General features: G+C 43.0%; 3 protein-coding genes across 4 annotated transcripts in view; 2 read left to right on the top strand and 1 right to left on the bottom strand.

Annotated features, from left to right (window-relative positions):
• cpamd8 (C3 and PZP like alpha-2-macroglobulin domain containing 8) overlaps positions 1–8,837 on the top strand; it is a 43,172-nt gene extending 34,335 nt beyond the window's left edge. For both annotated transcript variants that reach the window (XM_041934817.1, XM_041934816.1), the window contains 7 exons: positions 2,381–2,455; positions 2,695–2,800; positions 3,013–3,123; positions 3,205–3,417; positions 4,935–5,009; positions 7,114–7,303; positions 7,722–8,837. In XM_041934817.1, the coding sequence (XP_041790751.1) occupies positions 2,381–2,455; positions 2,695–2,800; positions 3,013–3,123; positions 3,205–3,417; positions 4,935–5,009; positions 7,114–7,303; position 7,722 (771 nt within the window). In that variant the 3' untranslated portion in view covers positions 7,723–8,837. The remainder of the gene's footprint in view (positions 1–2,380; positions 2,456–2,694; positions 2,801–3,012; positions 3,124–3,204; positions 3,418–4,934; positions 5,010–7,113; positions 7,304–7,721) is intronic.
• A 1,760-nt stretch (positions 8,838–10,597) lies between these two features.
• Positions 10,598–12,901, top strand: odf3l2b (outer dense fiber of sperm tails 3-like 2b). Its single transcript, XM_041934818.1, has 4 exons — positions 10,598–10,637; positions 11,478–11,588; positions 12,027–12,140; positions 12,414–12,901. The coding sequence occupies exons 1-4, from the start codon at positions 10,598–10,600 to the stop codon at positions 12,899–12,901; spliced, it is 753 nt and encodes a 250-aa protein (XP_041790752.1).
• Positions 12,902–12,974: 73 nt separating this feature from the next.
• On the bottom strand, positions 12,975–15,029 carry cks2 (CDC28 protein kinase regulatory subunit 2). The gene is made up of 3 exons (XM_041935860.1): positions 14,842–15,029; positions 14,189–14,316; positions 12,975–13,518 (listed from the first exon to the last, which is right to left on the bottom strand). The coding sequence occupies exons 1-3, from the start codon at positions 14,898–14,900 to the stop codon at positions 13,475–13,477; spliced, it is 231 nt and encodes a 76-aa protein (XP_041791794.1). The 5' UTR covers positions 14,901–15,029; the 3' UTR covers positions 12,975–13,474.
• Positions 15,030–17,683: the final 2,654 nt, after the last annotated feature.

Genomic DNA, 17,683 nt, shown 5'->3' with positions numbered 1-17,683 from the left:
GGAGTCAAGTGTTTACCTGTTATGCTCTCCATTCTTGTAAGAAGTTGTTGGATAGAACGGCTCCTGAGGACTTCCTTCAAACGGGACAGGCCCTCCAAGCGCTGCGTGTTGCACAGATGTGCAATGTGAAAGCATTTCACGTGTTTGTGTGTGTCGTAGTGACGGGAATGGTCGTTAAGGTGAAGGTCCTTTTTTATGGTGGGTTTTTTTTTTTGGGTATGATAAGAGAAAGAGCAGCTCAACTCAGGCACCGCTGGGTTACAATGTCCCGGGGTCAGAGGCCATCGGGCCTCTCTGGGCCTACGAGACCAAAAACACTCGCCTCACTGGGCCACGTGAGGTGCAGGCTTAGAGAAAGCTTGTGTAGTTTACAAAGGACAGAAGGAAGAGACAGATGTACTGTAATAAACAGAAGATTGGATTAAAGGCGTAACAGATGTAGGATGGATGAGTAAACTGAGGAATGGTAAATACGAGAGAAACTGATGATGAATTTAAGGGCTGGATCCAGGTCAGCTCCCCAGCCACCCATCAGAGGCCTGTCCCTCATTACTAGACAGTTATAGGGCCTCAGTCTGCGGGCTCCCACCTCTAAAAGAGTCACCTCTCTGGCTACCTGGGTAAACGTTAAACACGCACACACATACACACGAACACTGCTGTGAGTGTGTCAGTTGAGGCTGACCCGAGTTGTAGTGGCTAACAAGCTCAGTTTACACCCCTGCTGGCCTCCCTTGGAGTTTTACTGCTGCCTGCCCGACTGCCACTTACATTCCTCAATTTATGGCGGCAAGCTTGGCTTCTACAGTCATGTCTGCTTTCAGGGAAGCTGTAGTCATGAATGATTAGTCCGGTGACTGACTGGGAGCTACCGCAGCCACGGCCTCTTATCACCCAATATAATGAGCTTTGTTTTACAGCTCAGAACACACTGCGGATATAACATTGGAGCTCTGGGAGTTCATTGGCAATGCTTAGTTGCTAGATAGACAAACAATGCTTTCGTAAACAGAGAGACCAATTGTGTAGTCTGTGTGTAAGAGAGAGAGAGAGTGTGTATGTGTGTGTCTCGGTGGCGCCAGCTCAGGCTGAGCACCTCATAAACCCCTGCTGTCCAAAGGCTGCCACCTTTGACAGAATAAAAAAATCCTCCCATGGGGGGAATTAACTCTGCTGGCTCTCTATGCGCACACTCAAATTTGCAGTAAACAGCTTCCCCATTACTCATTCATGCACTCTTATTTTCTAGATATGGTCACGCATGTGTGACCCAACTATACATTTGTGCACGAGGTTGAAGAAACACCAGAAACTCTCTCTTGAGTGTAAAACGCTGATCGGGCGATCCCAGAGGAAAGCTGGGATCCCTCGTCGATTTCGACTAATAGTCTGTGATTGGCGACCTGTACTTTTTTTCCCGCCTCTGCCATCATGTCATGGTAGAGCACATATGGTTTGCGTTCCAGCTGTGGCCCACAGAGCACATTCAAATGCAGAACATGTGGCCTCTGACAGTTGGGTGGTGAGGGCACTGTACTGGAGGCGTAAATTAGAACAGTAGTATGTTCAGTCTGCTGCTCGTTCAAGCTGCTCATGTTTAGTTCAGCGCGAAAGTAGACTGATACAAGCACTGTTTATAAGCCTCACTTGTCACATGTTTGGGATAATGATGTCATTATTGTTTCTGTGTTTGCCATCGTTTAATGAGCTTTAAATGAGGAAGTGATGTAGTTTATCTCAGCTGAACGGACGATGATGGATTGTAGAGGGACCCCTCAGCATAAACAAGGCCAAATGGCTTGTAGAACCATGAGGACATGTCAACTCAGGGTTTCGTTACATATTCTCTTCACATTTAATCTCAGTGAATAGTAAACCTTAGTTAGTATGAGACGGAGCTGTCCAGCCCACTGTGGTGCTGATTACTATTGATGTCCCTTTCCATGTCCATTACTACTAGTTGTTCATTAATGTTAGAAGCAAATGTACAGCTGGCTCGACTACAAGGCTACAAGCCAATCAGTTATAGACAAAGGTGTAAATTTATTCACCATCAGCCGTAGCATTTACATCATCCAGATAGATATTATGCATAAGAGGAGATTATTTCTGATTTTTATTGATTTATTGTCCCTTGGGAAATTATTTTGTCATTGCATAATACATGTTAAGATGGTTTCCAGGATTAGAAACTATTAAGAGGCAAAAAATGATGTCCCACTGTAGTGCTTCACCAAAGACATAAACAACACACTCATGTACCCCACAACGTTTCTGGACCAGTTCCAGGACTAAGCCAGTTCAACCTTTGTAAGAGTCCAGTCCTGTTGTGTGTTTTTTCCACACACTGAGCTTGATTTTCTTGCGTCTTCCTCAACAGCTGCTGATGGACAAGCGAGTGGGCCTGAAGAGATACGAGCTGAATGGGAGGAAAGTGTTGTTCTACTTCGATGAGGTGAGTTTAACCCAAGTCCCTCTTTGTTGTGTCCGTCGCGGCTCTGCTCATTCTGAAGAATAGTGTGTGTCGTGATGATGGGTGAGGAGAGGGTTGTCCACCAGTGTTTGCACAGGGTTGGGGAGAATTTTGTGTGTGTGTAAAAGTGTGTTTGCGTGAATATTTGCATTTCTCTACATTTGTTTGCTTGTCTGGTTGTCTTTGAACATATTTTTTCCGTGTTTGTCACCCTCTCTTAGATTCCCAGCCAGTGTATGACGTGTGTGGCCTTCCAAGCTGTCAGGGAATACATTGTGGGCAAGACAGCACCTGTTCCGGTCAAGATCTATGACTACTACGAACCAGGTGTGCCTCTGATGAATATTTTAAGTGCTGCTCTTTAAAGAGTTACAGAGCAGGAAAACGTCTAACTCACCATGATTTATGAAATGGCTTCTTTTTTTGTGGAAATGGGACTTTTCTTTTTAAGTTTATGACCTAGTTATGGTGAGCATAATCGTTGTTTTGTGTGTGTGGATGTGTGAACGTGCCGGTGTGGGTCTGTGCTTGTCATGCAGCCTTCGAGGCCACAAGGTTCTACAACGTCAGCGAGAGCAGTCCGCTAGCACGGGAGCTTTGCGATGGACCCACTTGCAATGAGGTGGAAAGTTCAACCAATCAGTGGATAGGTGAGACTCTAGCTACGCCCGTAACGATACCCAGACACCCCACTTCCATCAGTCTCTTAAAAACCTATTTCTTTCCTGCAGGTTTTGTGCAGGCGAACCAGTGCAACAACGTGTTTGGCTGTCTGGAGGAGGAGCAGTTTGAGCGCTGCACTTGCTACAGGGACTGCGGTTACGACGGGGAGCCAGTTTGCGGCTCAGACGGGCAGCTCTACCAGAACCAGTGTCAGATGGAGGTGTTTGCCTGTCGAAACGGGACACGCATCAAGCAGGTTCCGCTGTCCCAGTGTCCTCAAAGTAAGAGCTCTATCAGCAAACAAACAGTTAGGCTCCATAATTCACTCACTTGAACCTGGTTCCAGACCTACATCTCTGATTTGTTCCATTAAAACAGGCCTGCCGGTTGGAGAAACAGTCGGCCAACCAGAGCTTAGTTGGCAGGACTATCTTGTTACGTACAGAAGTTAGCTAGCCATCTGGCTACACTTGTGGAAAACAGCAACAGAAAAATGGCGACAAGCATGGATGAGATTGAGACAACTCTTACATCAACATGTTTCTTTGATCATGGGAAAGCAGCCGCCAGGTCGACTGGACTGAATGACATTAGCGAGACGGATTCATCACTCGTTATTTTTTGGTCAGATCAAAGCAAAACACAAAATGGGCTAATATGAAGACAGTGTTGGTCTAAATGAATAAAGGCAGTTCAGCGTGATTATCATGCTAACAATACTAGATTTGGATGGAAGTTATTACTTAGATGTCTGCAATTATTATGAAAGAGCCACTTACCATATCTTGCTGTGTGCATCCACCCTTAATTCAGTGAAATTTAGAAGATTTGGACAAAAGCAGAAATTAGCTGCTCTACTCAAGCTTATATCAACTGTCTAGTCCTTAATACAATAAGTGGACTGTAATTCACAAACATTTACAGCATATCCCAGACCTTAAAGTAGTATGAGTGTCTGTTCACACGACTCTCGTGATACTTGTGCATTTTATTGGATGCAGTCAGTCGCTGTAACTCAAGGTGAGCGTATGATCGTCCACATGTCCGTTGTGCATCTGTGTGTCTGTCTGTTCACATACACATGCAAGTGTGTGTATGCTCCTCTGTGTGTGCCATGATCTGAGCTGTAGAAACAGCTGTTCAGGTGTTGAGCTGATTACTGGATGAGTTTTCTGAGGAGAGCTACCCCTAGCACCCCCCCCTCCACCCTCTCTCGCTCTCTGCTGTATTACAGGGCTCTCTCCAAATGACAGAGTGCTTTTGTCCAGCCCTTTGAAATCCTTGTCACATTCCTTTCCGACGCACAGCCCAACAACAAAGGAGCCTTCATGTTGTGGAGCAGATTGGGAAAAGGCATAGACAAAACTTTGGTGGGAAAAGACCTCAGTTTGTGCCAAGTGGTTCATGCTGTAGATTATCAAAAGAATCGTATTTTTGTTTCAAGCTCCCTGACCTTGTTTGTTTGTGTATGGTTGTGCGGGGGAGATTCATGCCACCATTTCCCTGTTTTGAAAGGGAAAAAGATACAATTTGTTTCCACACACGGCCCCTCTGGCGATGGTTTGGCCCCTGCTATTTTTGGAAAGATTTTAATGCAGGCCTCTGTTGAGACTGAGTGTACATCATTGTTTTGCCAAGAAGTGTTGCTCAGTGGGGTGGATAATGCTTCTGTGCAGTATTTAGATTATGCAACACTGAAACTCTGTTGGATTCATTACTATTTTTTTTAGGTGCTTCTGCAGTCACATAAATGCGAATAATCTAATGTGTGTGTGTGTGTGTGTGTTTGTATTTCCAGTGGAGACCACGGTGGAGGACAGACAACCAATAGCAAGCCAGGAAACCGAGCAGCCCTCAGTGCCTGTACACACAGGTAACTTCATCTACCACATCTTTACCTGCTGAGACACAGCTGTGCATCATTTCCCCCATCTCAATTTTTACATTTCACCCCTCTCTTTCCTTCCAACCTTCCCTCCACCTGCCCGCTAAGACCAGCTGCAGCGGCAGTACTGCTCCATATATTTTCTGCATACTGTGGGTTTTACTTCACTTGACTGTGTGTGTGTGTTTTCTTTTGTAATGTGGAGAATGGGGGGTTCACAAGGGCAGGAAGAAGACAGAGTGAGAGAGAAAGAGATTAAAGGGTGTGTAGGGGCTGTACAGCTGAGAAAAGAAAGGGGAGAAAGACAGTCAAAGAGGGATGAGCGGGAGACGAGATGAAAGGAGAAAGAGAAAAAGGAGCAGGGTAGAAGGAGGGAAAGGATGGGAGGAAGAAAGTAGATACGTAGGTGGGGTGTGTGGCAGCACATTCCCCTGCCACCACATCATGTCTACAGTCGGTGTGATAAATAGGTGGATAGGTTTCACACTGCAGGCTTGATTGTAGCTCTGCCATGAGCTTAGATCAGCTGCCGCTTCCAGAGAGGCAGCCAGAGAATTCCTGATAGGATGTTTGGCTGCGTGTGGAGGGAGGACGTAGCTGTGTTACATTTGGCAACGGAAACATAAAAAGATGCTGCAGTCATTCACAAGCCGCAAGAGTGTGCATACTGTACATGTGCGCTGTGCGTGCATGGATTGCCTGTGCTAGTATGTGAGCTGATACAAACATTAAGCTCTGCCTATATGAATGTTTGAGTTATGTACAGGTGTGTGTGTGTGTGTGTGTGTGTGTGTGTGTGTGTGTGTGTGTGTGTGTGTGTGTGTGTGTGTGTGTGTGTGTGATGTGGCACAGCCTGCGCTGACTTGTTTCCCAGCCTGCAGCTCCCGGTAGCTGCTGCTCACAAAGCTGCTCTCAGTCAAAGGTCTCCTTAGTACAAAAGCTAACACTTCGCACTTGCCACAGGAATGCTGTTATGCACTCACACACACACACATATATATATATCTATATATGCACACACACATATACGTATTGCATGCTCACACAGGCAAATACACCCTGACACACGCAGCTACAGTATGATAACCATGGGATGATTAGATTGAATAAGCACTGTAAAAACACTGTCACTGTAAACCATTAGAACATTGACGGCATGCCCGCTTGGTGCACTGAGAGTGGACTAGGCGAAGGCCAGCTGTGCCAAGGAAATGACAGTTTCCACCGGAGCAGTGGAGGAAGCTGAAGCTCTGGAATTAGCTTCCCTGTGCAGACTTGTCTTATTAGTGAACTTGTGCAGGAGGACAGCATACAGTATAATGGACACACAGACCTGCAGGCTTCATTTGAGATGCCATTTTCCTGCATGTGCAAGAGCTTCAGTCATGTGAACTTTTAATTTCCCACTTTAAGAAGCAAATGTCTACATATTATATTTCGTGTGTATTCAGACCACACCAGAAAGTCCAATGTGTACCACAAACTTCTGATTATGAGATCTGATTATAGTGGACTCATAGTAGGTTCTTATAAGGAAATGAACATGTAATAAAGTTATACCCTTATCCAAAAAGTGTGATTTTTGAAGTAGCATGCTGTGTGAGAATCCAACATTTCATGCAGGGAGGGACCCCTACTGTCTGTGGTGGGGTATTGCGGCACAAGCTTCAGATGCACAGGATATTAAAGGTGCCCTGTGGAGTTTTCTTGTAAACATACGAAAGTTATGTTAACATTCAGCGTTTTTCACCAGAAAGCATTTTTTTCCTCATAAAACATTTGCAAAGACAATTTTTATGCCCTCTTCTTTGTGTGTTACTGCCAGTAGTACATGGAATAAGGTAAAACCATTGGTGGGAATGTGTATCGGATCGCCTGCATGCACATTGCCTCTGGACACCACTGCTCTGTAACGCACCTTTAAGCCTCTATAACACCCATTTCCTTAATCTCCAGTAACAAAATCAAGTTCTTCTTCACTGAATATCAGATATTGAGATCAACCAGTCAGTGGCTCCCTTGTCAAAGCCTGGTTTCTACCTGCTCTCATTCATTTTAACTCCACGTCTCACCACACCCCCGATCTCTCCAGGTGAGGAGGAGCAGGGGTCCATGGCAGAGGTCTCTTACTACTCCTACGAATACGACCCGGATTCTGAGCCTTTCCTTGCTGATGCAGAGGGAGGGGACCATTTTGACCTTCCTGAAGGTGGAGGGGATGCAGGACAGAAGGCGCTCCTGCCCACAGATACCCTGGACAAAAAAAACACCCCTGAGCGATGGTACGAGCTGCTCCATTAACGTTTCTGTTGGTTGTTGATGTTGTTGTTTTAAACTTAAGATTTCTGAACACTGCTGGTGCTGTTCAGTATGTTTCTTACTGACAACAAATCCCATGGAAAGAGCAAAACCAACAATGCATTTGTCTGTCTCTCAATACCTGCTGAGTTCTGCTGAGGTTTAATCTCCCATCCAAACAGCTGTATCACGGGGTCAGAAGCAGTCTTTTAATAGCATTGATGGGTAATTATGAGGTTTGTCCCCAGTCATAATGTTAAAGAAAAAAAAGTTTCCTGCAATAAATGACCCATGTTTCTCCACAGGTTCTGACCACAGATTGATATTTTTCAATGAAAGATATTTTCAAGTGTCTGAGATGATCTTACATGAATGTATTTCCTGTTTTCTTGTCGCCCATAGAAACGGCCACAGAGTGAAGCCATACCCACCTCCAAATTGTACATTATTTGTGAATATGCTAGTGAATGGAAAGAGAAGAGAGACTTGGGACCTGCTCAGCCTGAAAGGAAGAGACGGCGGAGTCTGGAGAATGAGAGTGTGCATGGTGTGGGAGTGTGTGCTGTACGGTGTTTTTAATGGGGTCTGTGTGGATGCATTTATACGTTTGTGTGTGTGTGTGTGTGTCTGTCTGTGTGCTTGGTCGTGACTGTGTGTGACTGCTATTAAGCTAGTGCCCTCCAGACTTAAATTTTTCTTCCTCCAGACTCCCAGTCACCAATAGGCACCATAGCTTCTTTGTTATTCACTGTACTGCCTTTATAATCACTAGAAGAAATAATCAAGTATTTATGTTTGTAATTACACCTGACATTAAGCAAAATATTTTGTTATATTTTCTATCTGTGGTATTTATTTGTAGCTAGAGGTCATATCATTTTTATTTTTATTTTATTTTTATTTTTTTTGTCATTGCCCGCCCACACAGTCTACTTTCGCCCTCGTGGTTCTTTTGAGTTCAGAAGGTATGTGCTGTCAAAGGCTTTTTCTTTTTTACTTTCATAGCAAGCTTTAACCCAATTATTGAAATGTTTGATGAAATTCCTGTGCTGGTATCCTGCTGGAAAAAGACATATGCTAACCATATGCTTTACAGAAACATAAGCTGTCATGTTTTTCATTTTTAAGATTTTTCTTGGGCTTTTAGCCTTTATTAGATAGCACAGTAGAGATTGACAGGGAACATGAGGAAAGAGAAGGAGACTGGTCTCTGGCCGACTCGAACCACAAACTTTACAGCTACGAGACACGCGCCTTTCGAGCGCTGGTCCACGAGGACGCACCGGCCCAAATGTTTCTGGAACCTTTATCTACTCTCAAGCCACCTTTCACCTTACCTACCTTGAGATTTGATTGTACAGTTCATAAGCTATTTTGTTTTTGTTAAATTTTGATTCGTGAAGAAATCAACTTAAAAATCAAGAATGAAGTTTTGAATTCCTGTAAATGTACCAAATTTGATGAAATGTAGCCCCTATTCATATCAAATATTGTGCTTTTTAAAACAAACGAGAATAAAATTTGTATACAATCCAACGTTTTGGTTTTGTTGCCTTTACATTCAGGTTTTCATGCTTGCTAATGTGCCCAGTCGTTAATAGGGGTTGCCTGGGTTTAAGTCGCACCTTCTGCCTGTCCTGCTTCTGTTTTAGCCTGTGCAGTTACACTTTGTATAACTGTAGGAAAGAAATACCTTGACCGTTGCTGCTTTTTTGACCAATCTGAGCTGTGTAGACGCAGCACAGCACATGTATCTGCTCCACTAGCAGAGGAGCTGCAGTGTAGTTGTTTATGAAAGCTGTGTTGCTCCATTTCCTTTGAAAGGCTAGTTAAGTCTGGAGATAATTTCCTGTCAGCAGTGAGCTGTATTACAACCCTGCTGTTTCACAGGGCCCTCTGCTTTGATAACTGACTCTCAGATCCCAGGCAGCTTCTGCGTTAGAGGCGGAAAGCGTGTACGTGTGTTGTACACACTGTATACATCTGCTGCTGTAACAGATTCGGGTTACCAAAGCAGCAGCCTGGGAGAGAGTTAGAGCCTGTTAAAGTTTAATGTTTGTTTTCTGCACGTCACTTGTCGACCCTCTCAGTTACCCTGCCTCTAGCGGCTCAGGACTTTAAATGGGCCCTTCAAATCCCAACTACAAATCATCTTTGGGATTAAAAGAGATCAAAGAAGGCAAAACTGGAACTGTTAGCTGGCTTTGACCCTAAGTTAAAGATGAGAAAGCAGAGGATTGCATGTTGGCATTTCACTCGGCCTGTAACTGCTCCAGGTGTGCTGCACTGCATCTGACCCTGCATCTGTGCTGGGCCTTTATGTGTCTGCGTTTGGGGGAAGAAAAGTGTGCAGCGTCAAGGCAGAATTGTGCATGTACTCACAATTCAGGTAAAAGTTTTGGAAATTGACAACTTCACCATCTAAGCTCTGGGCAGATGTAGCAGGATTTACTCCTCCAGCGGAAAAACTTTGCTCCTGTGGTGACAATAAGCCAGCAGTGCAGGGGACCTGGCCGTGGCAGAATACCCACAGCAGTCTCCGTGGCAACCGCATGCATGGCTGAAGAGTGATATTGCGTCTCCACACTGCGATGAGCAGAAAGAGTGAAAAGAGAAAGGAGGGAGAGGGGGATCTTGGTTTCATGGTTTGCAGGGGGGAGGGGGGGTAGCATTACATGAGAGTGAATCGGAGTGATGACATTGTTCCCAAGCACCACCTGAGTGCACCTATACATCCACCTCTGTGGAGGAAGGGCTATTCAGCTGTCCCGGCCACCACAGATGGAGCGTTTGGACAAAGGGACAAACAGGCAGAGAGATAAAACCCCCTCCAGCGGACTCAGCTCAGCTTTTGACACATTGATGTGAGTTATACGTCTCAGGTTTCCTGATTGTTTTCAGAGGAAATTAGGGATTGATTCTGGATCATGCAGTGCTCTGGGCTTCACTGTCAGCCAGAGCATCAGTGATGCTGGATCCAGGAGACATCTTACTCATATGAAGAAAGTCCAGCAGGAGGGACATGGATTAAGGAGTGAGGTGCTGCTCTGATGCTCATCTGATGAGTGAAGTATGCAGCCTGCGTCAGTTCTGGCTGAAAGAGGGAATTAACTGTGGAAAGGTGCCTTGAAGCTTTTTGTTTTTAATGATTTTAAATTTATCAATCATTATTTCTTTAGCCAGCCTCTTGTTGCTATGTTTGACACATGTGAATATTCTAGTAGTATTGCAGCCTTTGAGGGATTCCTGAAGTATCCATCGCTTCTACAAAGAATCAAATGGAGAAAAAATACCCAGTAATTGCTGGAAGAGAAAAAGGTAAGTTCTTACAAAAAGCTACTCCAGGTGTATAAAACTGTGCGTCCTGTGTAAAGGCATCACTGTCACTAGCTATGCTCCAGTCAGACATTTCATAACTTCACAGGTGGAACACTGCCTTGAACAGAGGACTTCTCGGTGTGCAGGCCTGCCAGGACTCGCTCCTTTCTGTGAAAAAATGCTCTGCTTGTGCACATGCAGCTGAACACTTGTATGCTGATGTAATGCTCTGCCTTAGGTTGTGTTTTGATGTGCGCTGCGTCCCTCTTGCTGGCTGTTTGTCTGGCCCAGCGTACATGATAGATCAACAGTCAGATGCAGTCAGCTCTATTGGCTGCCGGTTACAAGGTCGCTGAGCAGAATGATGGTGCAGATACATGCTCTCATACTGGAGCTTATCAGATGACGGTCACAGTTATTCTGAGTTATGCAAAGTTCTATAATTTTGCATTACTCAGCAAAAATGTGAAGTATTTGCTGATTCCAGCTTCTTACATGTCATGATTTGCTGCTTTTCTTTGCCATTTATGATAGTAAATGAGGAGTCTTGGTTGGGCAAAAGAAGCAAACTCAAGACATCACTTTGCGCTCTGCGAAATTAGGATGAGCATTTTTTTTTTACAACTTTTTATCATTTTATAAACTAAATGATCAATTGATAATTGTAAAAATAATCATAGGATTAATCAATAATGAAAAGCCCTAACACAAAGCTGCTTACATGAGTACAAAAGCTGATGCCACTTCAAATTACTACATCTTACATGTGTCATTTGTGCACTGTAAATGTATTTTATAGCATGTGATGAGTATGTGCGTGATATGTCCCTCTGTCTCTAGGACCAGGACCTGGGCGCTATGGGCTTCCTCCCACCATTGGATTTGTTGGCCATGACATCACCAAGCCAACAAGCCCCGCCTATTCATTCCATGGCAAGATGAGTGACAATAGTGAGTTCTTCATCTCGATCTCTAACTTTGAGACTATAATATAGCTGTAGAGAAACCATTTATTATTTATGTAATGAAATGCTTTGATACAGCCTAGGTCAAAGCCACAAATCTTGTTATAGCTAAGAATAAAAAGGCAGAACAGGCACCAAAAAGAAACAGTACAATTAATTTTTATATACAATAATTACATATGTTATTGATGTGTTCATCTGTTCAGAATGATTTCATCTCGTCAAATGCATCATGTGAGCCAAGCCAGAGTGGTGCAAATCTTCAGTGGTGTAGTGTGAAATTAAAGCCAGTAGGGGGAGACAACACCTCATAATTGTGTAGTTGTTCATCTTGCCAGTTTGCTTTAAGACATTGCATGATCAAACCAAACTAACAGAGGAGGCATCACATTGACTTGATGGTAAATGTTTGCTTTCCCTGCAGTGTATTGTGTTGACTCCAGTCCAGGGCCTCAGTATCATGTTGATGCAAAAGTCACTCGTTTTGGAAGGGATGGCACACCTGCATACTCAATGTTGGGCCGAATGAAAGCAGAGAGTAAGTTCCAGTTCATAACAATAAAACAGGGTTATTTTGACAGTTTCACAGCTTTATTTCTATGTTGTAATAATGAATGCTAAACTAAGACCAAACTAAGAGCTCCATTATTGTGAAAGGGTGAACCCTTGTACAAAAACATTTGTTGTTGACACTACTTCCGGAGATCCAGTGTCAGCTGTTACAACTGACAATCTGAACCCTGCTATGCACACTCTAACATATGGTGTTGAGTTGATGGTTTATATTATTCAATGGTTTTCTGTTCACTAGAAGAGCTCTTCCAGACACCTGGACCAGGTGCATACAGCCCTGAGAAAGCCCCACCATGCAACCTCCAGCGCAGAGCCCCGTCCTACACAATGAGCTCTCGTACACACTACCGGGGCATCGACTCAGTACCTGCTCCTAACAAATACTGTCTCCCTCCAATCATGGGCCCTCAAGTTCCAAACAAGCCAGCCAGTGCAAGCTACACAATGTCAGGTAGTTACAGCACAGGGGGACCATCTGTGGATTTAGCCAAGACGCCAGGGCCTTGCAGGTACAACAGCACAGACCCAAGTGTTTATCTGCGCCGACAGCCTGCATTTTCCATGCTGGGACGCTACAACTTACCCAGAGACGCCACCAAGAAACCTGGCCCTGGAACTTATAACCCAGAGAAAGTGACAGTCCACAAGGCTCGGGCACCTGCCTACTCCCTGGGCATCAGACACTCAGAATTTGTTACCCCACTAGTTGTCAGTGTTTCTGACTGAACATCATCTACTCCCAAAAACAAACAATTCTGTGATCTGGTAGAAAAAAAAAATCATGAGCAAATGTGTGAAGAAGTACATTTTATTTTGTTCTTGCAGCAACAAAGAACTTGTTGAATCAAGCATGACTCACTGTCAAAATTTATAATATCTAGAAATAATATTATGTACACAATGCAAACAAAAGTTTCAGGAGCACGAAATGTCCAAACACAGAAAGCTCTTTTGGAAAAATCTTGGGCTTGAGAAACAACACATCCCTGTGCATGTACAGACAAATCAATCATAACAAAATGGCATCCAAAGACATTAAAAAATGTATTAAAATGTACAATTGACAGGCAAACTTTCACCTTCATATTGTTTATATACTTATCATTCACAGTGGAATCAAGCTACTTGCCTCTCATTACCTCTAAAAATTGAGGGAGTTTGAAAAGACAAAAAAAAAACACAACTAAAGGTTTTCTATACATTAGAATATATGTAGAGATGTATGTAGGAGAGATGTATGGTCCCAAGACAATACAAATCAGCAAAGACGATAGCAGGCATTTTACAGACGGTTCCCATTCAATCCTTTGGGAGAGGTCTTCTGAAAAGCAGTATGTGTGGTTCTGCAAAGTAAAGCAAAGCAGAAGCATGTTTAAGCATCATCCACTGGACAGCAGTTACACCATACAGTGTCATGCACACAGCTGTAGTCCATGTGCATACAACTTTAATCACAGTCTAATATCACATGCTAGGAGTTAGGAAAGCTAGGTCAGGGCAGATATTTGTCATAAAACAAGAGTTTCTGGTCAACATAATCATTCCGCTTCTCCATAAATTGGTCGTGACGAGATCCCTTCGTGGCAGACTACAATGTAGGAGATGACCGGCAAAACACAGTCCTTCTGTGAAAATATGTATTCTAAAGCTAAAATGAGGCTTCAGCAGTATGCGTTAGATAAAACAAGCAGGTTTTTTTTCCAAATGTCTTGTTGGTACAAAATTCAATTGTTGGGGGGGAAGGGGGAATTTCGGTCTAAAATACTGCAACTATGGAAATACCCATGCTGAAAACACAAATTGGCTTCGGCTGAGCATCAAGATGCATTTTTGCGCAAGGAGAGGACTGTCCTGTCAACATAGCATGACAAACAAAGAATCGCTCCTTAACTAGACAGAACTACTGCTAAAAATGATCAACAGCTCTTTCAGTGTACACATCGGTTTGTGAACATTCTTTTAAGACTTGAAATAAAAAAAGTAAATTTAACTAATCCCTCTGGGGTTACTCACCTGGTTTGTGGATCATGTAGTGAATCCAGCCCTGGCTTTGTTGCACCCCGAGTCCCCTCCACTCTTCCTCTGTCATCAGGTGGGAGGAAGGCACCAGTTTCGACAGCTGCTTTGGAAGCACGACATGCCTGTGGGAAGATAAGTACAACTGTCACGAATGACGCACTGAAAACAGTAGCTGTCAGAAAACCTATTTTGTACATGGATAGTTTATCAGTCTCTTGAGTTTCGGTTGACTTTAGATAACTAGAAGCCTCAATTTACGATACTTGTACACTCGTCTTTTTTAAATTGTCATTTGGAAACTAACGTCGTCAACACGACTTTCAAACCAAACCAAGCATTAAGGTAGCAGTTAGCATGGCTAGCTATTCAGTGAACAAGGGGGTAACGTCGACCCCTGGGGTTGTTATGTTATGTTTGAGTGTTGTTTGCTTTTTACCTAGCTTAACGAAACGCTAAGCTAAATTACATCTTCAGTACTGTCGTTTACTGGCTCGTCCACGTCGAAATAAAGTTGCCAACAGACGTTAACGTTATGTTGAGCCACGTAGGTTAGCTAACATACCCAACCTTACCGTGAATTTGACGTTAAGCTAACGGACTTTTGAAAACAACGTTAACAAACGCCATAAACGTTAATCCTACGTTACCTGTACTCGAACTCTTCGTCGGTGTACTTGTCAGAATAGTAAATTTGTTTTTTCGACATTTTCAGTGGATGATAGCCGCCAAAGCTGAAGTCCAGAAAGCTGTTTTCGCGTGATGTGGAAATAGTTAGCTCGCAGTTGTGACTACTAGCAGTATAACCAAGCGCAACAAGCTTCTGTCATCTGCCGCTGTTTTCAGAGGACAATTCAAACCCCAACGGTTACCCGCAATGCCCGGGTTGGTCGAGGCAGCAGCACGTGGACTTCCCGTTTGCGTAGATCGTCTATGTATGATAGGATGGCGCACTCGACTGTGAAAGCACGTCTCTTCAACGAGTAAGCACGGTAAGCAACAGCGGATGTATTTCCCTGTATAATCTATTAAAAGATACATTTTAGCTATCATGGTAAGGCTTGGTTTTGTGCCACATAGTGCAAATAAGTCTTGGGCGTTTGAACGGAGGTTATCACTTGTGTTTGAAACGATTGCCTTCTTTCGCAAAGGATTGTGTGAAAGCGAAAAGGAGCTCAGTGAGCGTTCTTCATCTCTTCATTCCCTCCGCTACGTATCGGCTCCGCCTGCCCTTGTCACCGCGGTGCGCGAGGAGGCGTAGCAACAGCGTTCTCAAAAAGTCTTCCGGTGGTGCTGAATTCCACTTCAAAAATAAAAATCATGAGGGAGCGTCTATGTTTTTTTAGCTGATGTACTGACAGTTAATTCACACGTATGTTGCAACCACAAAACATTTGTTTTACTAGTTGTCATCATTAATGATATTGTTCCACCTGCTATTACTGTAGGCCTCTTTGCTACTGCTGTTACTCCACTTTCCCTTTATTTTTCCTACCGAATTGTTAAATATAACTTTTGTTCTGTTTGCATATTTGCAGCAGTATATAAAACTATATATATTTGCCTGACCACACTTGCTCTTAAGAGACCAAAATATTATTATTGCAGATATGTATTATATGTGCTATTTAACATTGTTCGTAATTGCTGTTCTGGGGAATTTGTCTTGTCACTTAATATTTTCTGAATCATACTTTTATTATGTCTTATTATATATTTACTATAAAAATAGATCACACTTATTTCTATTTGATATATTTACATTGACTTAATAGATCATATTCTTGATAGATACATCATAATAGGCTAAACACTGAGTAATGCATCAGTCACCTCCTACATTTTCTCTCTTTGCATAAATGTGGGATTTTTCTCAGTCAATGATTTGTAAGTGCATTGAAAATAAACTCTTCCTTTACATTTTAACCAAATGGTATAGTTTGAGGATTCTGTGTTCCAAGTAACCTGTGTTGTTCTTAGTTGTAACCGCTGTTGTCAAGGTAATGTCTGCTAATGAGTGGTGGTGTATTCACAGCATGGTTTGTTCCACTTGTATCTGCACTACCAAAGTCAGGAGGTAAATATGTTAACTCCTTACTTACAGAGAATCACAGTAGAACTGAGTGATTGAACCTGTAGTGTAACATCAGATGCAGTGAAGTACTCTATTGTTATTTGTGGGAATTAAACCCTGTGCCATCTTTAAATGATTACATATTAGTGTAAAAATACTTTTATTCAGTTTGGTTCGAGGTAATAATGGCTCCATACCTGTTCAGCTTTTGTGAAGAGTGTGTTGCCTGACCAGTTGTTTGTTTTTTGACAGAAAAGGGGACAGTACGCAGTGAGGAAGGCCATTTTTTTGTGCATCTGTCAACATGCGTTGATTCCATCTAGTTTATCAGTAACTTATTATGCTAACAAGTTATAGCAGACAGACCACAACTGATTGGCTGTTTGGAAGAAGGTGGGATGGCAGTGGTGGTGGTGTCATGGTGTTTCTGATGGTGGTTTGTTTGTGTGTGCGGGGATCTGTCAGTGTATATGGTGTGTCGTAATCAGGACTAGTGACATTGAATTATTCTGTTATTCAACCATAGCTGCAGCTCCTTTATATATGCTCGTTGAAGTATTCACCTCTGATAAAAGACATTGGAAGTTCATTGGGCTGGATCTTATTTTCATCCTCTTTGTCCTCAGAGGTTGACATATAGGTAAGCATCTGGCCTGTGATGCCTTTCGAAATAACTTGTACTTGATAAATGTTGCAGAATCCTTGTTTGTTTAAGATAATCATTGTTTACTGTGTCTTGTTCTTCAGTCGCATTTTGTCCAAACTGATTATGGCACAAAATAAATTGCTTGCTTTATTGAATTTAAGCAGTTGACAGGGACATAATCAGCCTTTCCTTGTGTGTGTAGGTGGCATTATTAATCAGTTCAGTAACCCTCTTTTTGCGTAACAGGTGACCCTGACTCTTGTCTCACAATCAATGCAGAAATCGCTCACATCTGTGTGTATTAGCAGATGCTTGTTTTTAACCACCACAGCTTCTTGATCTGTTCTTTTAGCATTTATTGACACCTTTCTTTCTCTTATTACCCCTAACTGAACAACCTCTGTGGGTATGGTGGCTCGTGCCCAACGTGATGAAATATATTGAGCTTTTTTTTTAGTGATTTTCTCCATTGTGAAATGAATTTCTCCATTTTGAGATCAATAAAGTCTAATCCAATCTATTTTTTTAATACCCTTAATTCGCTCCCGCCAGTGTGCACGATCCAACTGCCACAAAAAGACAGAAAAAAAAGTTGCATGGTGCACATACCATCTTAACCCACTTTTCACTCTGAGAATCCTGACTGCTGATGCACACCTTATAGTGCCTCCGTATAAGATGGGAAAACGCAATTCTGAGTGCAAAATAGTGAAGAAAACAGAGTGGAAATGATGTGCCTGAGAATGAGGAATGGAAAAGAATGGGAGGGGAC

Source organism: Chelmon rostratus, chromosome 4 (genome assembly GCF_017976325.1).
Source record: "Chelmon rostratus isolate fCheRos1 chromosome 4, fCheRos1.pri, whole genome shotgun sequence".
Classification (NCBI taxonomy): Eukaryota; Metazoa; Chordata; class Actinopteri; order Chaetodontiformes; family Chaetodontidae; genus Chelmon; species Chelmon rostratus.
The sequence above is the reverse complement of the archived record's forward strand: the minus strand, read 5'-3'. Positions and strand labels throughout refer to the sequence as shown.

Coding starts and splice junctions, on each gene's coding strand:
- odf3l2b (XM_041934818.1), top strand. CDS start 10,598: ATGGAGAAAAAATACCCAGTAATTGCTGGAAGAGAAAAAG. Junction 11,589..12,026: donor TGGCAAGATGAGTGACAATA/GTGAGTTCTTCA, acceptor CTTTCCCTGCAG/TGTATTGTGTTGACTCCAGT. Junction 12,141..12,413: donor GGGCCGAATGAAAGCAGAGA/GTAAGTTCCAGT, acceptor TCTGTTCACTAG/AAGAGCTCTTCCAGACACCT.
- cks2 (XM_041935860.1), bottom strand. CDS start 14,900: ATGTCGAAAAAACAAATTTACTATTCTGACAAGTACACCGACGAAGAG. Junction 14,317..14,841: donor GACGAAGAGTTCGAGTACAG/GTAACGTAGGAT, acceptor ATCTTCCCACAG/GCATGTCGTGCTTCCAAAGC. Junction 13,519..14,188: donor CTACATGATCCACAAACCAG/GTGAGTAACCCC, acceptor TTTACTTTGCAG/AACCACACATACTGCTTTTC.